This window comes from Chiloscyllium punctatum, chromosome 11 (assembly GCF_047496795.1).
Source record: "Chiloscyllium punctatum isolate Juve2018m chromosome 11, sChiPun1.3, whole genome shotgun sequence".
In the NCBI taxonomy this organism is placed as follows: domain Eukaryota; kingdom Metazoa; phylum Chordata; class Chondrichthyes; order Orectolobiformes; family Hemiscylliidae; genus Chiloscyllium; species Chiloscyllium punctatum.
The window spans coordinates 70,096,079-70,123,769 of record NC_092749.1 but is presented as its reverse complement, the minus strand read 5'-3'; the positions used below and the strand labels follow the sequence as shown (position 1 = coordinate 70,123,769).

At 39.9% G+C, this 27,691-nt stretch overlaps 1 protein-coding gene across 4 annotated transcripts in view; it reads left to right on the top strand.

Annotated features, from left to right (window-relative positions):
• The window catches only part of usp34 (ubiquitin specific peptidase 34), a 367,536-nt gene that overhangs the window by 207,973 nt on the left and 131,872 nt on the right, over positions 1-27,691 (top strand). For all 4 annotated transcript variants that reach the window (XM_072581002.1, XM_072581003.1, XM_072581001.1 and 1 more), the window contains 6 exons: positions 1,713-1,913; positions 2,028-2,110; positions 2,923-2,963; positions 4,036-4,160; positions 4,301-4,453; positions 18,964-19,068. In XM_072581002.1, coding sequence (XP_072437103.1) covers positions 1,713-1,913; positions 2,028-2,110; positions 2,923-2,963; positions 4,036-4,160; positions 4,301-4,453; positions 18,964-19,068 — 708 coding nt within the window. The remainder of the gene's footprint in view (positions 1-1,712; positions 1,914-2,027; positions 2,111-2,922; positions 2,964-4,035; positions 4,161-4,300; positions 4,454-18,963; positions 19,069-27,691) is intronic.

The window sequence follows — 27,691 nt, the reverse complement described above, 5'->3', positions numbered from 1 at the left end:
AATAGTCGTGGAGCTGTACAGCATGGAAACAGATGCTTTGTTCCAACTAGTCCACGCTGACCAGATATCTTAAATTAATCTAGTCCCATTTGGCCCATTCCATTCTAAACCCTTCAAATTCATGTATCCGTCTGGATGCCTTTTATATGTTGTAATTCAGCCAGCCTTCTCCACTTTCTCTGACCTGGTGCAGAAGAAGATGATTATTGTGGTTGGAGGTCAGTCATCTCATTTCCAGGATCTTTCTGCAGGAGTAGTGTCCTAGGCCCAACCATCTTGAACTACTTCATCAATGACCTTCCCTAAATCACAAGGTCACAAGTGGGGTATTCAGTATTGATTGTGTAATGTTCTTAACTCCTCGAGAGAACCTAGCCATCACCCCATACTATTCAATGTCATTACCATCACTGAATCCCAGCTATCAGCACCTTGGGGACTATCATTGTTCAGAAACTGAACTGGACCAGTTATATGAATACTACAATTACAAAAGCAGATCAGAGGCTAAAAATCCTGCAGCAAGTAACTCACCACCTGACTCCCAAAGTCTGGCCATCATCTGCAAAGCTCAAGTCAGGAGTGTGATGGATTGCTCCCTGCTTGCCTGGAAGAGTGCAGCTCCAATAGCACTCAAGAAGCTTGACGGCATCCAGGACAAAAACCGTCTATTTATGGCATCACATCCATGGACATTCACTCCCTCCATCAACTGACACTGCAGCAGCAATGTGTACCGTCCACAAGGTGCACTGCAAAGATTTACCAAATCTCCTCACACATCTTCCAAACTCATGACCACTTTCATCTAGAACATCAAAGGCATGGGAACACTACCCCATTCAAGTTCTCCTGAAAGCCACTCTCCATCCTCACTTAAAAATATATTGCTGTTTCTTCAATATGGTTGGGTCAAAATCCTGGAAGTCCCTCCCCAATGCTGCTGTGTCTGCCTACAGCACATGAATTGCAGCGGTTGAAAAGGCAGCTCACCACCATCTTCTCGAGCAACTAGGGAATGGCAATAAACGCTGGTCAGCCAACAATGCTCACATCCCATGAGTGAACAAAAATAAGTTAAAACTCTTGCATTTACAGAAAGATACTTTTTTTTTGGCTCGTTAACCTGTCTGGATTTGAATGCTGATACTACAGTTTAAAGGACAGTGTTTTAACACATCTGTGATTAAATCATAACTAACCCTTTGATCTCAAAGTTGTCAGTTTTAGTTTTAAAATAGTAAAGCAAGACTTGTGTTGCAGGATATTAAACACTAATTGAATTACAAACTAGAAGAAGATTATGGCAAAATAGAGCCATAAGTTGGTGATTGCAATGTAGCAATTCAGTCAAAAACTGCAACTGGTTGTGCAAATTACATTCAATCTTTCCCCTAAATTGGGTTTTGAAATATTGTGTGTGTTGAATGGAGCATGTTGGGATACAAGCCAGAATCATTTGCAGCTGCTTTAAGTTCAGGTTATGGCTAATAGTTGTATGTTCATTTATATGAAATGTTTTCAGCATGGGTAATAGAGAAAATCTTATTGTTGATTTTGTTTTTACTGGTAATAGTTTAGTGCATTGCTTCTAAATAGAAGTTTATACTGACCTGTTTGTTTTCTTTAGAAGACCAATACTGATGCTATTTTTTTCAAACAAAGTGTTTAAAAATTGAGTTTGACTTGGTTACTATCTTGCGTATTCCCAGTGGCAGCTGGACTGCCTTGCTTGTCTGCTGAAGCTAATGTGCCAGTTTGCAGTTGATCCAGTTGACTTGGATCTGGCTTATCACGATATCTATGCCTGGTCTGGTATATCTGACAGCCATAGGAAAAGGACTTGGCCTGGTAAATCAAGAAAAGGAGCTGGAGATCATGGGAAAGGATTGCACATACCTCGTTTGACTGAGGCTAGTACCTTTTTTTCTAATTATTTTGCTATTTTATCAAGCTTCATCTGTAAATGTAGTTGATGGTATTGCACTTTGTATCAGAGGAAATACAACTTTTCTTTTTATTTTTAGGTGTTTCTTGGTTTGGTGCATGGATCAAGTTTGATTTATCGATTAATGTCTGTTGCTTACACCTATAGCAACTTGGCTCATAGGTAATTTAAAAAAAAATATTTTAAATTTATTTTTGCACTGTTTCAACAAGGGAATACCTGAAAGACTTCTAAAATATTGGGCCAAATCCTCCTGGAGAAACAATAGCATGTTAGTAACATACAGAATTAATCATTTTCAAATTAACTAGCAAGTTCAGGAAATGAAGCAGTACGTCATGAGATGCAAAGCCAAATAACTTGCTTTTTAATTATCACATTTTCTGGTATATTCAAGAATTTCCTGAACTTGTAAGCACTTGCCCCAAAATGTTGAACTCATAATAGAATGAAGCACCCCTTTTAATAATTTATTAATTAAATGGAAATTTCTCTAGCCCAGAAAGATCTCAGTGTTAAAGTTTTATCTGTTATTAAATTGTTATTTGGAATATAACAATAATTTAAACCTTTTACAAAATCCCTTTTGTGTGTCTCTCTCTCCCTCTCACTCTCAATTCAGTCTTTTTAATATTTCGATTTGCCTCTAGTATTGACTTTAAACCTTCTCCTATTTCTTTCCTATACTTAAAATCTCATTAGTAAAACAGAATCTTTTCGGTTTTTTAAATTTTTAAATGTTCTAAATGCTCTGACACGGTTGTACTGTTAATTAGCTCATACTTTAACAAGTTGTTCTATGAAAAAGACTTTGAAGCTTAAAGATGCAGGGAAAGGCCTGAGTAATAGAAACGCTGCAAGATTTTCCTGCTCCAGCAAGATTTCACCCATTACAATTGCAACAAATTATATTTCACAAATAATTTAAGGAGCTTATTTATCAATTTTTGTTCTTTTTTTAATTAAAATTATAGAGTGCTTAAAGCTCAGTCAGATCACCGGTCCAGGCACGAGGGTATGTTATTTATACATCAGTTTATAATAGTCCATTGTTACTAAACTTAAACATCTGTGAGTTTATTACTTGCAATTTATTTATCGTAATGTTTCGTCGTGTCAAGGTAATTTGTTAGAAGCTGTTTTATTCATTTTAAATTTCCTTGTTTAAATAGTTAATTTTTTAATAGTTTGCTGAGATAAATGTGCAGGCATCATAAAGAAAACATTTAATCTTCTGTCATTGACATCACAAACAATTGAAATACAATTGATATTAAAACAGAAATTGCCTGAGGAATTCATTAGGTCTTGCAGCGTCTATGGAGAGAAAACAGAGTTAACATTTCAAGACCAGTGACCCTAAACTCTGCTTTCTCTCCACAGATGCTGCCAGACCTGCTAGGTTCCTCCAGCAACTTCTGTTTTTGTTTGAGATCTTCAACATCTACAGTTCTTTGTGTTTTTTTTAATGCAGCATTATTTGTATTTTACTGACTGCAAATGAGACATTTAACGGTCAGCTGGCGTTGAGCAAAGTTTATAACTGGTTATATAAAGAAAAAAACCACTAATGTGATTTAAAGACAAAGTTGCTGTGTCTTACCAGACCACAGAAGTCCTACAGTGTGAAAGGAGGCCATTTGATCCATAGAGTTCAAACCGAACCAGTCTCCTACCATTTCCAGTAATCCCACATTTAGCATGGCCAGTCCACCTAACCTGCATGTCTGTGGGCGGAAACTGGAGCACCCATTGGAAACCCATGCGGATATGGGGAAAACATGTTAACTGTACACAGACAGTCACCTGAGGCTGAAATCTAACTCTGCTCCCTGACACTTACGAGGCAGCAGTGCTAAGCACTGAACCACTGTGCCGCTCTCATTAGAGAGACAGTTGGTGGTCACCACATCTCAGGTGAGGGAAGAGGCTAAGAAAGCGAATTTGTAACTTCAATCAGTGTGAAGATTGAACTCATTCTATTGGCATCATTCTGCATCGCAAACCAGCCAATCGAGCAAACTTAATCCCAATAATAAAGAAGTGCACGTCTGTCATATTAACCAGTTTCTTATTTCACATTTCAGTTACTCATTATGCTATGTGGCTATTAGTGAGTTGGGCTCACTGTTGTTCACTGGTCAAATCCAGCCTTGCAGACAGTGAACATCTACATGAATGGTTGAAAAAATTAACTCTTCTTGTACCAGAGGTAAGGCTAAACCTCATACATATGCTATAATACCTAATTATTAGTTGTAATAGATTTTTCTAGTTGCTTGTATAAACTGGTAGTTTCTTTAATATTAAATTTAAGGTATTTTGTCAATAATTGACTTCTCTTTGTTCTAGACTTCAGTTCGACATGAAGCTTGCAACGGGTTATACAAGTTGTGCCTGTCGGGTTTGGATGGTGGAGAATCGATAAATCGGTCTTTCCTTTTACTAGCTGCATCAACATTACTTAAGTTTCTTCCTGATGCCCAAGCTTTGAAGCCAGTCAGAGTAAGAATTGTTTTAATCACTTGCAGGATGCTGACCAATAATGAATTGCTTACATATTATTTAATTCCTTTGGTGCTCATTGTCTTATCAGTGATGTCAAAAGTAAATTTAACTCTCAAAAATAGGTGTGCTTGAGTTGGTAGGGATGGTTTTTCAAAATCTCAAATATGAATCCAATCCCCTCAAATTTTACTTCCATTTTCAATTTTATGCAGGTCAGCTTTGTGTGGGCTTTGACAAATTTGACTGCTAAATGGAGTTGAGTATCCAGTAATCAAGTGCCTTTCCATCAATTAGTCATAGAGATGTACAGCATGGAAACAGACCCTTCGATCCAACCAGATGTCCCAACCCAATCTAGTCCCACCTGCCAGCACCTGGTCCATATCCCTCCAAACCCTTTCTATTCATATACCCATCCAAATGCCTCTTAAATGTTGTAATTGTACCAGCCTCCTCCACGTCCGCAGGCAGCTCATTCCAAACACGTACCACCCTTTGTGTGAAAAAGTTGCCCCTTAGGTCTCTCTCATATCTTTCCCCTCTCACCCTAAACCTATGTCCTCTAGTTCTGGACTCCCCCCACTCCAGGGAAATGATTTTGTCTATTTATCCTATCCATGCACCTCCTGATTTTGTAAATCTCTATAAGGTCACCCCTCAGCCTCCGACACTCCAGGGAAAACAGCCCCAGCCTGTTCAGCCTCTCCCTATAGCTCAGATCCTCCAACCCTGGCAACATCCATGTAAATCTTTTCTGAACCCTTTCAAGATTCACAACATCTTTCTGATAGGAAGGAGACCAGAATTGCATGCAATATTCCAACAGTGGCCTAAACTGTGTCCTGTACAGCTGTAACATGACCTCCCAACTCCTGTACTCAATACTCTGACCAATAAAGGAAAGCATACAAAACGCCTTCTTCACTATCCTGTCTACCTGCAACTCCACTTTCAAGGAGCTATGAACCTGCACTCCAAGGTCTCTTTGTTCAGCAATAGTCCCTAGGACCTTACCATTCAGTGTAAAAGCCCTGCTAAGATTTGCTTTCCCAAAATGTAGCACCTCGCATTTAACTGAATTAAACTTCATCTGCCACTTCTCAGCCCATTGGCCCATCTGGTCAAGATCCTGTTACAATCTGAGGTAACCCTCTTTGCTGTCCACTACACCTCCAATTTTGGTGTCATCTGCAAACTTACTAACTGTACCTCTTATGCTCACATCCAAATCATTTATGTAAATGACAAAAAGTAGAGGGCCCAGCACCGATCCTTGTGGCACTCCACTGGCCACAGGCCTCCAGTCACAAAAACTACCCTCCATCACCACCCTCTGTCTTCTACCTTTTGAGCCAGTTCTGTACCCAGATGGCTAGTTCTCCCTGTTTCCGTGAGATCTAACCTTGCTAATCAGTCTCCCATGGGGAACCTTGTCGAATGCCTTGCTGAAGTCCATATAGATCACATCTACTACTCTGCCCTCATTAATCCTCTTTGTTACTTCTTCAAAAGACTCAGTCAAGTTTGTGAGACATGATTTCCCATGCACAAAGCCATGTTGACTATCCCGAATCAGTCCTTGCCTTTCCAAATACATGTACATCCTGTCCCTCAGGATTCCCTCCAAAACCTTGGCCACCACCGATGTCAGGCTCACTGATCTATAATTCCCTGGCTTGTCCTTACCACCTTTTCTTAAACAGTGGAACCACATTAGCCAACCTCCAGTCTTCCGGTACTTCACCTGTGACTATCGATGATGCAAATATCTCAGCAAGAGGCCTAACAATCACTTCTCTCGCTTCCCACAGAGTTCTCGGGTACACCTGATCAGGTCCTGGGGATTTATCCACCTTTATGCATTTCAAGACATACAGCACTTCCTCTGTAATCTGGACAGTTTGCAAGGTGTTACCATCTATTTCCCTACGTTCTATATCTTCCATATCCTTTTCCACAGTAAATATTGATGCAAAATATTCGTTTAGTATCTCCCCCCATTTTCTGCAGCTCCACACAAAGCCCGCCTTGCTATCTTTTTGAGAGGTCCTATTCTCTCCCTAGTTACCCTTTTGTCCTTAATGTATTTGTAAAACCCCTTTGGATCCTCCTTAATTCTATTTGCCAAAGCTATCTCGTGTCCCCTTTTTGCCCTCCTGATTTCCCTCTTAAGTATACTCCTACTTCCTTTATACTCTTCTAAGGATTCACTCGATCTATCCTGTCTATACCTGACATATGCTTTCGTCTTTTTCTGAACCAAACTCTCAATATCTTCAGTCATCCTGCATTCCCTATATCTACCAGCCTTTCCTTTCACCCTGACAGGAATTTACTTTCTCCGGATTCTCATTATCTCATTCCCAAAGGCTTGCCATTTTTTAGCCGTCCCTTTACCTGCAAACATCTGCCCCCCGTCAGCTTTCGAAAGTTCTTGCCTAATACCGTCAAAATTGGCCTTTCTCCAATTTAGCACTTCAACTTTTAGATCTGGTCTATCCTTTTCCGTCACTATTTTAATTCTAATGGAATTATGGTCGCTGGCCCCAAAGTGCTCCCCCACTGACACCTGCCCTGCCATATTTCCCAAGAGTAGGTCAAGTTTTGCACCTTCTCTAGTAGGTACATCCACATACTGAATCAGAAAATTTTCCTGTACAGACTTAACAAATTCCTCTCCATCCAAACCCTTAACACTATGGCAGTCCCAGCCTACTTGATCTTATCCCTCACTCCTTTGTACTTCCTCACAATAATTTCACTCCTTCAACTTTTATCGATTGTCCAACTGCTGTTCCTGACCTTGTTAATTTTCCCTAACTGATCTCCAATCCCCCACTGGAAAGAACAAGAAAGATTGTGATAATAATGCAAGAGTCCCCTGTGCATCTGACGCCAATCAATGTTCAGTTGAGAATACTGGTGAAAATTATGGTTCATCTATGGAGTATTAGGCTATGTCCATGGCTCCACGGTTGGCTCAGCTATATAGGGGAGCATGTGGAAGACTCGAACAGCAGTCATGATTGGGGACTATGTAGTTAGGAGAACAGACAACTGTCTCTGTTGCAGATATGAATCAACGATGATATGGTGCCTCCCTGGTCCCAGGGTAAAAGATATAACTGACTGACTACACTGCAAAGCATTGTGAAAGTGTCAGGCTGCACATTTAGTGTTGTTGTCCACATTGGTACCATAAACACAGATAAAGGTCCAGTGGTCAGAGTTAAGCAGCTAATGACGAAACTAGCTAGCAGGATCTCAAAGGTATTAATTTCCCCACTGCTCCCAGCAGAAGGTATCCAAATTAAAAGTCCCCAGTTTGGCATGGTTTGGCTTCAGCATTAGCAAACTATGAGAATTGTAAATCTTGTTGACCATAATGAGATTCACTGTGGCAATGTTTTATGCAGTACATTACTTATCTGACTTGTTTGACATTATTTTTGTGTAAGCTCTCTCCCTGTGATGTGATATGATTTTAGAGGTTCATGATCACAGTTGTATCATAGGTAGTCAAAAATTTGGAGCAATTTTCTGTTTTTTGCATTTTGTTAAAGAACAACAGCCTTGATATGATACATCTAGTCAATTAGACAAAGAAAGTTCATGACCATGACAGGTGCAAGCATTTCACTGATCAGAAAATCCTGTAAGGTGGAGCAGTCGGGACTCCGATTTTGAAGTAGTCGAAGTCCCTGACATTGTGCAATCTTTGTTCTTCCCTTGGGCTAGTTGGAGAAGCTGTTGGTCTTCTCCCAAAAGTTAATGTCCCTTTTCCCTGGACCTATGTCTTCCTCTCTCCCCACCCATCCATATTTATATTTTGAAGGTTGGCAGTCTTTGCTATGTCAATCACTTGTCTTAATCCTCTCAGCCAATGTCCATCGGCAGCTGCCAATAATGCCAAAATGACCTTTGTTCTCTTGCCTGCCTCCATTTGATAGTTGGCTTTTGTAGTGATTGGAGCAAAGTCAGCCAGGTGGACCTCCATAGAATGTGAGTTCTCTGATTGGGGCTATTAAACTAGTCCACTCAGGGAGCCCTGGCTGACAGATGTAAATAGAGTGACAGGAGTCTTGTTCAGTCTAGGAACTGGCTCTGAGCTAGCTGCGTTATTGTCATGTATTGTGCACATATAAATACAGGATGATTTGGTGACTGAATACCAGCCTTTTGTGGAGTTATTTTACTGGTAACGAGAGTGGGATTAATGATGTGACCGTGCAAAAGTGCCTACTAGCTGAAGCTTTACTGGACTTGAAACAGACATTACAGCTGGCTTTGTCATTAGAAAATGTGGCAAGTGGAACTTATGAGTTACAGGGTCTTCCAACTGAAGTGGACACACTTACCAGACTAACTGAGCTTAGGGAGCACTACTTGAGTGAAGATAATTGCATAGCCTCACTCAGGGCATATCTTGAACAGAGGGACTCCAGGTCAGCCCATAGCAAAATCACAAAACTAAGCCAAGCCTCAGCTAAACAGTTAAAATTCCTTGACGATCTGGGCTGGCAGGCAATTGTAGTTTAGACAACAGAAGAGTCCCACTTGATCTGAATTGAGTAAGAGAAGTCATAAGCCAGTATCTAGGAGAGTGTACAAGCTGGAAAGTTTGCCTCCAGCTGGTTTGGAACAGTTAAATTGCTCAGCAAAATCCAAATCCGAAACGATCAAAATAAGTGGCTGGTTAAGTGATCACCCAGTTCTTGTGGAGGTTGATACCAGTCCGACTATATCAGTGATTGCAGAACTGGTCTTTAACAAAATTCGCTCTGGACTCCAACCTTGAGTTTGTGTACAATCTCGGCCAGGCTGAGAACCTATACTGGACAACCCCTACAAATTAACAGCACAGAGTTTGCTTCCGGTCTCATACTAGAAGCAGCTGGATCAGTTACCACTGACTGTGGTAAAAGGCTCGGGCCCAACTCTGATGGAGCAAAATTGGTTGAGAAAGATTCACCTTGATTGGTTCAACATTTTTCAATTAGAAAATGACTGCCTGTCAGAATCCATGGGTTCTACCCCTCCGCCTAGTTTTGAAGAAACCTGTGAGGGCGCGATGGACACGGCAGATGTTGCAGCCCCAACATCGCTGTTGCCGCCTGAAGATGAATTTCGGCCGAGATGTTCAGGGTGCAAGAGGCAGGCTACGGTCCACAGTATTCAGGCAGAGTCGGAAGAAGAGATTTGGTGTGACAAAGCCTCCAGAGAAGCTACAAGAAAAAGAACAGGCCCATATCCTAGGACTTTGAGAGGGAGGGATGTAGTGATTGTAACGAGGTCAGGTAGGTGGACCTCCTACGGTATGAGTTCCTAGATTGGCCCAGGCTAACAGCCTTAATTAGGGAACTTTAACTGACAGAGATATAAACAAGAGTGTCAGGGGTTTTATTCACTCTAGGAGCTGGCTCTGAGCTAGCTGGGTCAGCGTCATATATTACGCGCATGTAAATAAAAGATGGCTTGGTGAGAGAATACCAGCCTTTGTGGAATTATTTCAGCTTTTCTTCTCAGCACAAAAATGCTTTACTTTCAAAATACTGCATTCAAAGTAGGGTAGTGTCGTACCCGTTAAATATTATAATTGAGTGTGAAAGACTAGTTACTTCTGTTGCACAGTTAAATAAGATCTAGGCCTAGTTTTAAAGCCAATCTTTCCCTTGGGTCGTGGCTGAAATAGCACTGTCATTGTGGTAGAATTCAGTCCATAGGCAACAGAGCGAAGCAGGAGAGCTGCTGAACTTCATCTGGATTTTCAGTCAGTCATAGGAACAGCCTCATCAAGCAGTGGCTCAGGTAGATTCCTGAAATGGTATCACCCAGAAAGAAGGGATGCTCTGTACCTCTTCCCTATGCCCATGTGCACTAAGACAACCCTAGTCAGAAGACCACTGCAACCAAACCAAGGGCTGACCCCAGCAGGCAGCTCACTGAGCTGAACGCCAGCACCCCCCAGTTCACAGTTGGAGGGTCCACTCAGGTGGTGTTGAGAATAAAAGCTTGCACTTTTCTTTTATACCAGTTTTCTTAGCAAGTTATTTTGTTTTAAGTATTATTTCATTGAGCAGTGTAGTTATTTAAAGCACTGTATTACAACTTAGTGTGTAGGTACAATGTTATTTTTTTTCTCTGTGAAGGAAGGCCTACAGATCTTAATTCCAGTTTTGACAGTGATTCTTGTGGTAATCAATGCTATAGTTAGTCTTTTCACTTAAAATCAAGATTGCATTCCAGAAAATCGCAGCTTTAAGTGAGGACACTCTAATGCATGCAAGTGAGTCTACAAATTGGAGGATAGAGCTGCTGAATGTGTAGCTAGAAAGCTGGGCTCTCAATTCTTTGAAATTGGGAGTAGTTTTGGACAAGATGGGACATGCACAGGCTTGATGAGTTGTACCTAACAGAACAGGGAGACGTTTCCTTATAGGCTGATTTGCTACTGCTATTGAGTTGGTTTTAAACTAACTTGCCAGGGGTGGAGGAACCAGGAGGCAATATTAGAGAACAACACCAAGGTGTTCAAAGAGGTAGATAACACCAGTCTAGAAAATAGTAAGATATGGGATTGGAGATAAACAGGGTGTAATAATGTCTAAATTACAATTACTGCTGTGGATGGGAGAAAGTGAGGACTGCAGATGCTTGAGATCAGAGTTGAGTGTGGTGCTGGAAAGCACAGCAGGTCAGGCAGCATCCAAGGAGCAGGAGAATTGATGTTTCAGGCTTTAGCCCTTCATCAGGAATGAAGGGCTTATGCCCAAACCATTGATTCTTCTGCTCCTCGGATGCTACCTGACCTGCTGTGCTTCCCAGCACCACACTGTCAACTACTGTTATAGATGCGTCAAGGATAGAATTTGTTTAACTAGATTTAAGAATCACTGGAAATACCTTTTCATTGTTTGGTTTATTCTGTTGTGCACCACGTAGGAGGAAACATGGAGGAATACATGTGCAAGGAAATTGAAGAGAGCTAGAAGAATTGCAGAGTAGTTATAATGGTTTCTTTAATTATCTGAATATATACTGCGTTAAAATTATAAATATGTTCAGAAGAACTTTGCACATCAGTTCCTTTCAGTCCAATGGGAAAGGAGGTAGTCCTAGTTCTTCGAAATGAGTTAGGCCAAGTAGATCATATGTCAGTAATGGAGCACTTACAGTGATCATTGAAGTTATTTTTAATCAACCTGTTCAGTTGTGTTACAACATCTATTGAGCAGGTGGGACTTGAATGTGGACCTTCTGGTTCAGAGGTAGGGTTACAATTGATTTAGAAGACTGGAGAATTACAGTCAGCCTTTGTTCAAAAGAAGGCATAAGAATAATCCCAGCAATTACATGACAACCAATTTAAAGTAAAAATAAAGTGCTTGAGAAGTACAGCAGGTTTGGCAACATCTGTGGAGAGAGGAACATTTAACACTTGTGTCTGATCTGATTCTTCTTCAGAACTAAAAGGGACTGGAAAATGGAATGTTTATGCTGCTGACAGAGGAGGAGGAGGAGGAATGAGTGAAAACAAATTATAAAATGCCCAGAATGAAATATAAGGGGACTGTTAATTGTGGTAACTGGGGGCAGAGAGAGATAAAATAGTTATAAGTTAATTTGTGAATAAGAGAAAATGCATCCATGCTACTGAAAGCAAAGGCAAGGGGCAAACAAGACAGCCAGAGGAAGGTGGGATGTAATAAAAATGAAGGACAGGTCATAGTGTGAAGTTGTCAAATTCAGTGCTGAGAAACTAAATGATCCAAGCAGAAAATAAGATGTCATTTTCCAATTTGTGTTACACTTCATTGGAACACTGGAGCAGGCTCTGAACAGAAATGTTACCATGGAATCAAAGTGATTTATTTAAGTGACAAGCAACATAATGGTCAGGGTTATTCCTTTGGACAATGTAAACATGTTCCAGTTTAACATTGGTGTTGAAGAAGCTTTTTACATGGATACAAGAATAAAATTAACAGTTACTTGGATGAGTGTGACATTACTTAAGGAAAACCAGTGTGGGATTTGTTAAGGGTAAACAGCATTTAATTAACTTGATGGCGTTTTGAAGAGATAAGATAGATGTATGCTTGTACTTCCAAGGCAGTTGATGAAGTCCCATACAACAGACAAATGAGCAAAGTTAAAACTTGTGAACTGAAAGGTACATAGGAGGTTAGCTGATTCACAGCAAACTATATTGATGGATTTTTTTTTAGTTTTAAGAAAGGTTTTTACTGGGCTTTCCCAAAACCTTGGTTACCTCTGCAGTTGTTCAGTTTTTTTTATGATAGAGGAAAGATATAGGCTAGAGAGGGTGTAGAAAAGATTTGAGAGAATGGCTCAAGGGTTGAGGAACTTTAGTCATGTAAATAGAGTGGAGAATATGGGTCTATTCTCTCAATGTTCTCAAAAGGAAATTTTGGTTAGTATGCTAAATCATGAGGGTCTGGGCAGAGTAGATGGGGAGAAACTGTCCTTATTAGTTAAAGAATTGAAAACTGCAGGGCACCAATTCAAGGTGATTGCTAAACAAAGCAACAGCAGCATGACTTTTTTTGTATAGTGTGTGGAATTCTCTATCTGAACTTATGGTAGAAGCAGATTTAATCATGGGTATGGTAAGGGAAAGTAGTATTTTCTGAAGAGAAGGATTTGCTGTCTAGCACGTGTTACTTTACATCTCAGCCATTAGTGCTGTTGTGTAAAGGAATTTATGTGTGGGGAGAAAAGTTCAGGAAGTTTTACCTTAATTTTGCTCTTCGAGAGTTCCCATTAATTTGGCTTGCTGTGCTTCTTGTTTATGACATAGCATCACATTACAGAAATTTAATGAAATATGATACACATTGCAAAATAATAATGAACCAATTTTATTTCTAATTACATACATTTTCTCTTCATGCAATTTATAATTCAAATGTTCAGTGTCATTTTGAGGTCTACTCTGTGTGTTAAAATCCTATGGACATAGCTGGCCCATTTCTATATAAAGGGAACTTTGAGAGAAAACTGCTTCATACTCTGTATCCCCCATGAATGCATCTGCAGCTGAACAAGCCTGAGCTCTGGATTTTGGAACTTGAGGAGGGAGTAGTGTCTCTGTTGTGTGTCTACGTTTGTGGAGGTGGTCACACTGCAGATTAGATGCATACAGGCAGAGAGGAAATGTGTGACAATCAGGTAAGTGGTGGTGAAGTCCCTAAACCTATCATGCTTGATAATCTGTATACCATTTTGGAAATTAGTGAAATTCCTCAAGGAGATTGCAACCAGTCACAAATCCATGGTACCAAGTGTGTCTCAGTTGTGGGAGTGCAGGGAAAGGAGGGCAGTAAAGCTGGATTCTACAGTTAAGGGATCAGTGTGCTTTTGCAGTATTAAACCTGACTTCAGGATGGTGTGTTTGACCCTTGATACCAGGGTCAACTATGTCACTCAGCAATTGCAGGACATCCTTCTTGGGGGTGGAGGGGGGCAAGAACAATCAGCAAGAGCTTTATTGAAGAGGCGTTCACTGCAGGCCGCAAGGTTATGCTCATGGTCAATGATGTCATCATTAAAATCTTTTTGAAGATTCCTCCAATAAAAACATTCACTATATTTACAGTCATATATGCAACAGTTAGTAGGTAAGACATTCTGGAGGAAATAGATTCCTGTGTGGCTGATGGTGCAGTTCAGACATCTTTTTTTTGTTGGGTTTAACCTCTGCTGTTTTAAGTGTATTAGGACTGTTATCGCGTTTTCCTGAGATGACTGAATGCTTGAAGTGAATGCTTGCACAGTCGTGGTATTCTCCACTAAGGGTACTGTCTTCCTCAGATCCTCTCATCACTGTTCTGTCCTCCGGTATATCCAGTCTTTATTTGGCAGAACTATTTGTGGATCTTCCATTAATGTTTCTATCTGTTATGAAGTTGGGCAGAATAATAGGGAATTGAAAAGCAGAGTACGTTCCCTTTGAGAAGAAAAGTGTTCTTTAATTTGAGAGTTCAGCAGCGAAGAGACTCTGTGAGCAGCTGTGGAAGACAGACTATTTTAAAATGTTTTGTTAATGGATGCCTGACTTTAATAAAGCCTCTTTTGGCCTGTATAAAAGCTCTTTCAAGTGAACCTTTCTGTTTCCAATTCTTGTTTTGCTGTAATCAGTTATGAAGGCTTGAGAATGGTTTCAAGATTTGGTGCAAGCCTTCCCTAGCAAGCCCCAAAATGCACGTGATTTACATTTTAAGTGTTGGTGCCTCAGCTGTGGCTTTTGTTTTTGAAGGGGACTTGTGTAGCCCCTTGGTGTCAATGATATGGCCTAAATGTTCGATGAAAGATTTTTTTAAAAAATTCACGTTAAAAAATTCTTGGGACTGAATCTTCAAGTCTCTGTAAAATGGTATCCAAATTGTGGAGATGCTGTGACTGAAATATTGGCTAGTTAGCATTGGGCTCTTTACTTTAAAGCTGATCCGAGGGATGTTGAAATAACAAAGGTTAGGTCTGATCCCAAATGGAAGTCTCTTGTATTTGAATCTCCTTTTATGTGTAACAATCACAAAGTATTTCTGTGACTCCGGATCTACATTTTATCAAGAAATAGGCTTCGCTAAGGTCAATGTTACTGAAAAGCTGACCTTCAGCTAGTCCAACAAATACATTAAAAATAAAGAACAGTGGATGCCGGAGATCTAAAACAAACAAAAACAGAAATTGTTGGAGAAACTCAGCAGAGCTGGCAGTATCTGTGGAGTTAAAACCAAGTTAATGTTTTGAGTCCAGTGGTCCTGGATTTTTAAGCAGTCCTGTCTCATTGCCAGTTTTGTTTGTATTACATTTCAAGGACTAGGAGGCTGAGTGTTAAACAGTAGAAGCTTTATTAAGGAGATGTTCATTTTACAAGCAGCAAGATTAGATGAGAATGGCTGATGACATCATCATTGTCATGTGATCAACTCAGTGACAGTTCTCTATACTTAACACATACATAACAAAATTGAAAAGCAAGACTCCAAATGCAGTAATCTCAGGATTATGCTCGGTGCTACAGGCTAGTGAACAGGATAATTGATTAAGTAAACATGTGGCTGGAAAACTAATTGAGGAGGGAGTTTTGTTAGTGCTGTGGGGTGGATTTAAACTAGCTTGTTGAGGATGAGAACCTGAGGGGTAAAACATATAGGAAAGAAGTCAACTTGGTAGCAGGAATTAGAAAACTAGCTCGGGAGACTAAAAACAAAGCTGAGCAACATGTATGTTTTGAGCACAGAATTATTTCTAAAAGACAAAGTTTAAGGACATTCTCTCTCTGAATGTATTCGCAACAAGGTAGATTTGTCCAAAGGCACAAATAGAGGAACATGGATATGCTGTAATTGCCATCACCGAAGCATGGCTGCAGGGTGGCTAGGATTGGGAACTGAATATGCTTGGATAGACAAGCAAGAAACGGAGGTGGAATTGCATTGATAGTAAGGGATGGGATCAGTACATTTTCCTACCAATCTAAGATCATCCCTTAATGTGTGGAATCAGTGTGGGTGAAAGTAAGAAACTGCAAGAGGCAGTAGATGTTTTCTAGATTTATTTATGGGTCACCAAATATTACTGGTAGTGTGGGGCATGTATTAATCAGGAGATGAGAGAAGTATGTAGCATGAGCAACGCAGTGATCAAGAGTGCCCTCAATCTGCATATATACATGGTAAGCCAACTGAGCACTCAAACTGTGAAGGGCAAGTTTTGGGAATGTCTTGGGGATTGTTTTCTAGAGCAGTATGTTGAGGATCCATCTAGTGGACACACTATTTTTGATCTAGTATATGGAAAAAAATAACAGGGCTCATTAACAATCTTGTTGCAAAAAAAACTTTTAAGAATGAGTGACCACAATGATAAAGTTTTACATTATTTCTGAAAGTGAGTGGGTTCATTCTGGAGCAAGAGCTTAAATTTGAATGAGGGAAATTATCAAGGTATGAGTATCAGATTGGCTGAAATGGATTGGGCTAGGTATGTTAAAAGGCATCTCTATACAAAGGTATTGGATAGTCATTCAATACTATTACATGGCTTAGCAGCAACTATACATTACTTCAAGGTACAAAAACCCAAAAAGGGTCAGTCAGCTGTGGCTGACGGTTGCAATTAAGATTGTGTGAGATCTAAAGAAAAGGCATATAAAGTTGCCAGAAATTATAGTAATTCTGAAGCTTGGGAAGTTTTTATATTACAACAAAGGAGGATCAAGAAACTGTTAAGGAAAGGGAGAATAATCTGAATGCCATCTATTCAGGGGGTACATGACTTATAGACACCCGATTTAAACAAAACGTCATCCTTATGAATGCAATCCCGTGAATGGGTGTAATTTTAGAGCCATGATATACAGTCGGTTTCCTGAACTTATCAACAGCTGCTTTACTTTGTCCTGCATTGTGTTCCAACTGCGTACAAATTGACCTCTGAATTGGCTCCAGAATGAAACTTGTTCACAACCCGGGAGCTACTTGTATATGTAAAGTAGAAACATTTAGCTAAGGTGATTGTAGGTCATTTACAGGCAGAGTCGGGAGAATTTATAACGTGTTATAGAGATTTGTCTGAAAAGCTATGAAGTTACAGTAAATCCCCTATCTGCAAAATCACAAATGTGCCTATCTGCACCAAAAATTAAGTAACAACAAAAATCAACATTCATAAGCAAAATATGGCATTCCTGTCATATTATTTAATCATTTTAACCTATTTTCGATGTGCTCTGCTTTTCTTCATCCGTGGGGCTTCTCAGGAACGGAACCCTCGCTAATAATAAGGAATAACTGTGCTTTGTGTCTGTTTCCACCTGATGAAGATGCAAGAAATCTCCCAGAATTTGAGATCCAAGCAGCTACAGAGGATGTGAGGATTCAAAAGAAATTAGTATTATAAGATGATAGTTCTGGAGAAATTAATGCTGCTGAAAGTTCATAAATCCCCAGGACCGAATCGTCTACATCCCAGAATGTTGAAGAAGTTGATAGGTTGGTCGTCATCTTCCAAAATTCCATAGTGCCTGGACTGATTCTGCAGATTGAAAACAAGTAAACATCAACCAACTATTTAAGAAGGGAATGAGAGAGAAAACAAGGCACTACAGACGTATTAGCTATCCATCCGTAGCAGGGAAAATCCTAGAACCTATTATATGATAAATATACATTGGAATAATAACAATCTAGTTGGGCAGTATAAGCATGAATTAAGGAATAGGAAATTGTTTGACAAGCTTTTTGGAGTTTTTCTGAGGATGATAACAAAATTGATAAATGATTGATGGATGATAGTATACTTGGATTTTCTAAATGCTTATGATAAAGTCCCAATTCCCCTACCATAGGAAGTTGGTTAACAAAATTAAATAATATGGGATAAGAGGGCATGGATTAAGGATTGGCTAATAGACAGAAAACAGCAAGGATAAACATGTCATTGTCATATTGGCAGGCTGTGACTGGTGGATGCTGCAAGGATCAAAAGTTGGTTCCAGCTGTTCACAATATATATGTCAATGATTTGGATGCGAGGACCAAAAGTTGCAGATGATACAAAGCTCAGCAGGACACTGTGTTGTGAGGAAGATATGAAGAGGTTTCATGAGGATTTTGACCAACTTATTGATTCTGTGAGAACATGGTTTATGAGATGCAGTGTGAAAATATGTGAAGTTATCTGCGAGAAATAAGAGATGTTCAGAGTATTTCTTAAATGTAAGAAAATGGAAAGTGCAAATGCACAAAGAGGCCTGGCTGCCCTTCACAGCAGGCCACTGAAGGTTTAAATGTAGCTGCAGGAAGCCATCTTGAAGGTACTTGGAATGTGCCTGTATTGCAAGAGAATTAAGAGTACAGGATAAATTAAGTCTTTCTTGAGTTGTAGAGGAGCTTGGTTAGTTTGCCTACTGTGTGTCGCCTACCTGTTTCAAATGTTCAGATTTGTTCCTCGAATCATGAGGTGTCTAAGGAAGAAAGATTGGACAAGCTAGGCTCGTGCTTGCTCTGATTTAGAAGAATGTGTGAGGTGATCGTATTGAAGCTTACAGAATAATGAAAGGGATAGAGAGTGGAGATATATGAAGATATTTTCTATGCCTAAGGAATCTAAAACCAGCAGCACAATTTATAAATAATGGAAATATCACTGAGGACCAGGTTAGGAGAAATATTTTTGCGTCAAGGGTTAAGTATCTTTTAAATTATCTACACCAGATGGCAGTGGACACTCAGTCATTGAGTACATTTAAGGTAGAGATTGATAAGATTTCTGATTACTGTTGATGTTCAGGGTTATGGGATAGTGTGGGTAAAAGGCATTTAAGTGTTCAAGCAGCCATGATTATATTGAATGGTGGAACAGGCTCGATGGGCTAAATTGCCTACTTTAATTCTGATTTTAAATTGAAAATGAAACTCACTAACTTTAACTCACTAACAGTGGCTGCAATTTAAAAACTATTCTATTTTATTTTTCAGGAGTTGGATTATGAAGAGGAGCCACTGTTGCGAGCAGGTTGCAAGGAATATTTCTGGTTACTTTGTAAACTGATTGATAACATTCATGTAAAAGATGCTAGTCAGGTATGCAGTTATGAGTTCATTTGTTCCTTAATATTGACAATTAATGATGGACCAATAGCCTACTGTTGCAATTGCTGACAGTCCCTCATTTTTATTATCTGAACATTCTTTTATATTTATCTTAAGCACTGTTCCACTAAGCTGCATGCTTGTGTGCTGCAAAATAGGCCATTTGGATATTTTATAATCAACCTATTTAGAGCTGTTAATATACACCTCGAGAGCAGGTGGAACGCGAACCCTGGCTATCTGTATCAAAAGTAGGGACACTACCACTGCACCAGAAGAACCCAATAAACAACTTGTTCAACAATGTTATTACATGTTCCTGGAACAGGTGGAACTTGAACCCAGGCTTCCTGGCTCATGTTTGGAAATACTGCCCCTATACCACAGACCTCTATAAACCAGTCCAACTACGTATTTCAAATCATGCTCAGACATGTTACAATATACATTAGAAACAGGTGGGACTTGAACCTGGGCCTCCTGACCCAGAAAACAGTCCATTGAGATATTTTCAAATCCACCTATTCAGGAAGATGCTTTGATTTACCTCTGGAGATATACATGCTGGCCTTGTGGCCCAGAGTTAAGGACAATATCATTGCTCCACAAGAGCCGCCAAAGATACAGAATGTAGCCATTTCTAATTAACGTGTTCGATGATGGTATTACATACCTCAGGGCCATGTGGGACTTGAACCTGGGTCTCCTGACTCAGAAGTAAGGTCATGACCATTGTGCCACAGGAAGCTGATAAAACAGTCCATCTAGGTATTTCTAATCAATCTGTTCAGGTATGTTTAACACGTCTGAAATAGGTGGGACTTGATTCCATTACCTGGCCCAGAGGCACGAACACTACCATGGTGCTTTGAACCCATGAAGCAGTCTGTCTGGATATTTTGCAACCTTCTGTTCAGATATGCTATGACAGAGGTAGGGGCTATGACTGTGCCACCATAACCCTGAAACAGTCCATCTAGGTATTTACTCGTTGACCTGTTCAATGAGCACCTCTGGAGCAAGTGGAACTTGAACCCAGGCATCCTGGTTCAAACATAGGAACATTACCACTGTACCACACCAGCATATCATTCAAGAGATGGTTGGTGGTGAGTTTAACGTTAAGATCACCACGCCTCAGGCGAGGGGCACGATGAGAAGGTTCATGGTAACCTTGGCCAGTGTGGGAACTGAACTGTCACAGTTGCTGTCACTGTGCATCACAAACCAGGCAATAGATTTAACTGACACCACACCCCCTCCTCCCCCAGCTCTATGATTCTGAAATTCTTATGCTGGATACACTTTTAAGCCAGATTTGTTTGGGGCATGTAAATTCCATTTTAAGTGATGTAAAGGTGATGTCAAAATTCCAGCTAGACATTTTTGAAGAATATTGTTTATTAGTTGAATTCAGGCCACTGGCTCAGTGATAGGGGCACTACCATTGCGCCACAAAACGCCTTCAGGTTACGTTTTTGGATATTTTTCCAGTCAATCTGTTCAGTGATATTATGCTACTGGATCGGTTAGGACTTGAACTGAGTCTTCTGTTCCAGAGGTAGGGCCACTACTGCTGTGCCACTGCTACTGAGCCACAAGAACCTTCCTCAAACAGTCCACTTTTTTTTTATTTCTAGACAAACTGTTTAGGATATTATTACATACCTCCTGGAGCAGGTGGGACTTGAAACTGGGCCTCCTGATCTAGGGATAGGGACATTACCATTGTATCATAAGAGTCCCAAACAGTCCACATAGTGTCCTGCACCTAGTCGCTAACAGTTGCATTATTCCTGATAGGTAACTGAGGTTTACTGCTATTGTAGCTCATGAACAAAGATTTGGTAGACTCCACCATGTCAGAAAATTAATGAGCATTACCTAAAGAGATATGAAATTGGTGGAATTAACAATCAAACTCTACTCCAGTCAGTTCTTGAAACCTGTCAGCACTTCTGTTTACTATGCCTTCCTTCCCTATTGCCACTTCCCTCTTTGAGATTCCTGTTTGCTCACTTCCTCCTTCTCTTGACATTCCTACTTGTCACTGTACTTGCTCCCAGTCTCTCTTTGAAACTTCAAGACTGCATGCATAGAACATAGAATATTACAGTCAGTTCAGGCCCTTTGGCCCTCGATGTTGCACCAACCTGTGAAATCAATCTGAAGCCCATCTAGCCAACACCGTTCCATTATCATCCATATGTTTATTCAATGACCATTTAAATGCCCTTAAATTTGGTGAGTCTATTATTGTTGCAGGCAGTGTGTCATAGGCCCCTAATACTCCGAGTAACGAAACCACCTCTGACATCTGTCCTATATCAATCATCCCTCAATTTAAAGCTATGTCCCCTCATGCTAGCCATCATCATCCGAGGAAAAAGGCTCTCCCTGTCCATCCTATCTAACCCTCTGATTATCTTACGTGTCTCAATTAAGTCACCTCTCAACCTTCTCTCTAACGAAAACAACCTCAGGTCCCTCAGCCTTTCTTCGTAAGATCTTCCCTCCACACCAGGCAACATTCTTGTAAATCTCCTCTGAATCCTTTCAAAAGCTTCCACATCCTTCCGATAATGCAGTGACGAGAACTGTGTGCAATACTCCAAGTGCAGTAGTGAGGAGTTGTTAAAAAGATTGAACTAGTAAATAGTTCAGAGTTCTTACATTGTAAAGAGTTAACAAGATGATTTCTGAGCCATTTAATAGCACAGATCTCATTTTGCTGCAGCAAATGTTGTTGACATATAAAAGGAAGATTGATTCCAAAAATATTCATTGTATAAAAGCACATTTTAAGGAAGTTCGTGAAAAGTTTTAGGTTCCTGTGGGTGGAATAAATGCCACTGCAATAAAAGCAACCCTCCACAGCCATTCTTCCTCCTGGAGTTCCATTTTCTTTGTTCTCAGTGGTCTCTTCCCCAATTTCCAGTTGTACTTTTCCCTTTAGTTTACAGGGACTCTGCATTTCTTTGATCTTCAGCCTCCAATTCATACAAGTGTACCTATCTCCAAATTCAGAGGCACTTCATTTCTGCCTGATTACATTTGTTGATGTGAAGAAATTAGTGAGCTATTCTCTTTACAATTCAAACTCCAAACTCAAAAAAAAACACCAAATAAATTTTTTTCTCCCATCTTCTTTAATTTTAAAAGAGAGAGCTCCTTAATTCTTCCTATTTTGAACTTGTAAGATTGAAACAAAAGATTCTTGTCTTCAACCATGGCTACAAATTCAACGTTTCTCTTATTAATCAATTAAAATGTGAGTCACAATATAAAAACAAACAGATGCCTTTTTTATCTGTGATAATATAGTGTTATGATTCTGAGCTTAAAATCTCGAGGTCCTGAGTTCTCATGTCGTCATAATAAATTATAAACATAATTTAGTCAATATGATCATTTGTGGTCAGCATCTTCACTATGTCAGTGGCTGAAGCTGACATACTTTCTTCTTTCACACCTCTGGACATGTTCTGTATTTGTATTTTGATTTTCTTTTTGGTGTTGATCCACATTTTATCTTGATATTAGAGCACATATTTATTCTGCACATGGCTTGAAAATATTACCAGGAATATTATGATTTACAGATGTAGCATGTATTGTCAAAATTATTTTAATTCTACCCTTTGATTATTTTTCTATTGTATTTTACCATTTTGTGGATTATGAAACATTTTTGAGCAATTTGTGCCCAGGCGTGCAAATAAAACATGGACCAAACTCATCATGTTAAATCTTGTAAAAGGATTTAAAGCTCATTATTTGAAAGTGGCGATGAACATTTAAAATATGAGAGAATACAAAAGCAAACTTATCTTCAGTTGAATCTGATTTTTACTTTTCTGATAGTTTCTTGTCTAGTTTCTGACCCACACATTAATTGGACGTAAGCCAGGAGAGTAATCAAATCTGTTTTGATTTGTAGGAACTAGCATTGCATATTAGCACTTCTTAATTTCTTAGAATAATATCTCATGGCTGGAGGAAGAGCGTCTCATCTTCCGCCGAGGAACCCTCCAACCACAAGGGATGAACTCCGATTTCTCCAGTTTCCTCATTTCTCCTCCCCCCACCTTGGCTCAGTCCCAACCCTCAAACTCAGCACCACCTTCCTAACCTGCAATCTTCTTCCTGACCTCTCTGCCCCCACCCCCACTCCAGCCTATCACCCTCACCTTATCACCCTCACCTTAACCTCCTTCCACCTATCGCATTTCCAACGCCCGTCCCCCAAGTCCCTCCTCCTTACCTTTTATCCTGCTCCTTGGATGCTGCCTGACCTCCTGCGTTTTTCCAGCAACACATTTTCAGCTCTGATCTCCAGCATCTGCAGTCCTCACTTTCTCTTCAAAGACTTCTCGCGATCTTGTGTTTCCGTCAAGTCATCTCTTACTCATCTAAACTCCAACACATGCAAGCTTCACTTGTCCAATCCTTTCTCATGAGACAACAGGCCCACTCCGGGTCAGTGAACTTTCCCTGAATCACGATGGGATCCTTTCTTAAATAAAATGACAGATGTCGTGCACAGATGTAGACATAAGTGTCTGATATAACTGAAATATTCAATTCCCATTGCAATAAATGATAACATTCTGTTAGCTTTCCTAATGACTAGCTACATCTGTGTAGTAACATTAGCATGTAAGAGCCCAGGCCTCTCTACATATCAGAGCTCTGCAAACTTTCTCAATCGAGATAATCTGCTTTTTTTTTAGTCTTCCTGCTAAAATGGGCAATTTCACATTTTCTGCATTATAGTCCACTTGTCACATCTTTTTCCTTTCACTTAACCTTCCTATATATATTTTTTGTGTAGCTTCCTATGTTCCCTTAACTTGCTTTCTTTCCTTTCTTTATGCTATCAGCATATTTATTAAGCAACCATATCCCCCTCCATCATACTTTTGTATAAACTTGTGAACAGTTGAGATACCTATCTTGCTGACCTGTTTTTAAAAGAAAGCACCAATGATATACCTCCAATTAGCTCGGCAATCCTCTGTCGGTGTCAATGTGCTGTCCCTTTCTGCAGTAACCTTTTTGGTATAGCAGCTTATCAGATTCCTTCTGGAAACTGAAATACACTACTGTCTCAGAGGAAGTGAGGACTGCGGACGCTGGAGATCAGAGTCAAGAGTGTGGTGCTGAACGAGCACAGCAGGTCCGGCAGCATTAGGAATGAGGCTTGTGGGCCAGGGGGCTGAAAGATAAATGTCACTGCTTCTCATTTATCCATAGCACATGTTACCACCTCAAATAACTCCAATAGATTGGTCAAACCTGGTTTCCCTTTCACAAAACCATTGGTGCCTGATTTCTTTGAACCTGTCCAAGTGTCTGCTGTAACTTCTTTAATAACAGCTTCTGTCATTTTCCCTATGATAGATGTTAAACTAACTGGTCTGTAGTTACCTGCTGGTGTCTCCCTTTTTGAAGTGAGTTATGTTCACTAACTTTCAATCTAATAGGATGTCCCTGAAGCAAGGGTGTTTTGGAAAATTAAAACTAATGCGTCAACTATCTCACTAGCCTCTTCTTTTCAGATTCTAGAATGAAGTCCATTAGGACCCAAGCACTTGTTGGCCTGCAGCTTCAGCAGTTACTCTGTGCCACGTCTCTGTGATTCTTCTGAGTTCCTCACTTTCATTTCCTGAATTACCACCTCTTCTGGGATGTTAATGGTGTCCACTATATTGAATACTAATGTGAACTAATGTTTCTTCCTTTTTTTTATCTCTTTTGAATATCCTCTCCATTTTTCTGACCTGTCACCTGTCATTGTCCAATAATATGTCTCTTTTTTTAGTTTTACACTCCCTTTGACATTTGTACTTAACCACTGATGGCAAGTCTGTCCCTTGGAATTTTGCTTAAGTTGTTGGAAAGTATCTGCTGAGTATACAGGTATCTGCATAGTTGACCTGTCCTTTGATCCAAATAGCAGTTTACTTTAGATTGTTTTCATGCCTCATAATTCCTCATATTTAATTTTTTAATGAAGGTTTACACCCACTTATCTTTCCCTGAAACAGAATGTAAAATTCATTAATATTACACTCACTGCTATATAGTGAGGATCTTCACAATGCAATCATTAATTAATCCTATAGCATTGCATAGTACAAGGTCTACTCCAGCCAACTCCAGAACATGATGTTGAAAAAACCTATTCTATTAGAAAACATGTAGTAATTCCTCATCTGAGGGTACTTTTGCCCACCTGATATTTCCAGTCTGCATGTAGATTAAAATCTCCCGTGACTATCGCTGTGCCATTTTGACAGCCTCTAATTATTTCTTCCTTAATGTTACACTTTACTATGTGGTTGCTGTTAAGGGGCCTGTATATTCGCACAAGTCTCTTTTTTATAATTTCTCATTTCTACCCCAAATTGTTTCCATATTTTGTTTTCTGGATCTTGAGTCATTCTTTTTTATTATGGTAATATTAATGAATAATGCCACTCCTCCACCTTTTCCCGAGTTTTCTGTTAATTTTAAATGCCTCGTATCTTTGAAGATTCAGGTCTTAAGCAGCAAGTGTTTACATTTTTTGTCCATTGTTTGTATTTAGTTCACGTTAATTTTTAGAAGAAAAAAGTAACGAAATGTAATGGAAAGATAATGTATGTATCCTTTGCTAAGTTCTGGCATAGCAGATTGTGCATATAACTTGCATCATGAACAGTGAGCTTGCCTGAGTGAACATAATTTACAGTCAGTTTATCAGTCTCCAAATTTCAGTTGTTGGAGTAAAGAGTACACAAAGGAGAATTATTTGGACAGTTTATCCATACTTTGTGGAGGTGTCAGTGTTGGACTGAGGTGGGCAAAGTTTAAAAAAAAATCAAGCAACACCAGGTCATGGTCCAACAGGTTTATTTGGAAGTACAAGCTTTCAGAATGCTGCTCCTCCATTAAGTAGCTAGTTGAAGAAGCAGATCTCCAAAAGCTTGTACTTCTAAATAAACCTGTTGGACTATAACCTGATGTTGTGAATTTTAACTTTATCCATACTTTGTCATACCTTGCAAAGAGTCACAGGTTCAGAATGGAATTGGAGTGATTAGTAGTCTGTAGACTAAGTGGATAAAAACAAGGACTGCAGATGCTGGAAACCAGAGTCTAGGTTAGAGTGGTGCTGGAAAAGCACAGCAGGTCAGGCAGCATCCGTGGAGCAGGAAAATCGACGTTTCGGGCAAAGGCCCTTCATCAGGAATAGAGGCAGACTAAGTGGAGCCTGGGTGAGACAGAGACCAAGGATTTACAGAAACTGAATTATTCAGAAGGCACGATGTATCTTTCATCTACAAGGATAGAACTAAAGTCCAGAATTTCACATTTCCTCATCCCCCACCCCCCACATCATCCTAGAGCTAACCCTCCAACTTGGCACTGCCCTCTTGAACTGTCCTACCTGTCCATCTTCCTTCCCACGTATTTGTTCCACCCTCCACTCTGACCGATCACCACCTCCACACCTGCATCTACCTATCGACTTCCCAGCTACCGTTCTCCCAACCCTAACTCCCACCCTCCTGTTGATCACTCATTCCTCCCCATACAGACACGTGCGCGAGTGCACACCCATACACACTCGCACACACACACAGGCATGGATGCGTGCACACACATGCACACCTGCTGTGCTTTTCCAATGCCACACTTTTCGACTAAAGTGCAGAATGTTGACCATAGCATCTTTTGAGCAGATAGCTGTCCAAACTGAAGGGCTGGTGAAAGGAGGATGTGATCTGGCAGTTGTCGGGGATTCAGTAATCAGAAGTTGAGATTCTTTGTAAACAAGATTGAGAGTACCAGATAGTACATTTTCTACCTGCTATCAGAGTGAGGGCTTTCCTAAGCTTGCAAGTTATTGTGGTAATAATTCAATGATTCTGATCCATGTGGGACCCAGCAGTGTGGGAAAGTAGTAGGTTAGAGGTCATACTTGGAGAGTACCATGAAATAAATTAAGAAGCATGTCCCAGAGGATTGCAATCTCTGGATTATTATCTGAACGTTATAGCTTGAAGGCATGGTTTGAGGAGTTGTGGATTAAACTGAACACAGTATAATAATCAGCAGACATCTCACTTCTGGCACTATTGATAGAAAGAAGGTCTTTGATGAAACAAACAAACTAATTGGATCTAGTTAATAAATCCCACAACACGAGGTTGTAGTCCAACAGGTTTATTTGAAAGCACTAGATTTCGGAGTGTCACTCCTTCATCAGGTGGTCGTGTCCAACACCGGCACCTCCAAGTAGTTGGATCTAGGACACCGAAATAAAAATAAAATACCGAGGATGCTGAAAGTCTGGAATTAAAATAGAAAATGCTGGCCAAGTGGGCCTGACAGCATCTGTGGTTTAAAAAAACGGCAGAGTTAACGTTTCAAGTGCCAATATCACTTTTTTTTTCAGAAGTTCCATTCGTTGAATTATTCCTCTTCTAACAATTAACATTTAGTATAAATGTTTAACTCAACTTCAGTTCCCCTCACCTGCCAATCTAATCTTTTTTGATTGAGACATTGACCTCCAACAGTATTCTCATCTCATTTAGAAGGTGAATAGGATTAATGTTCACCT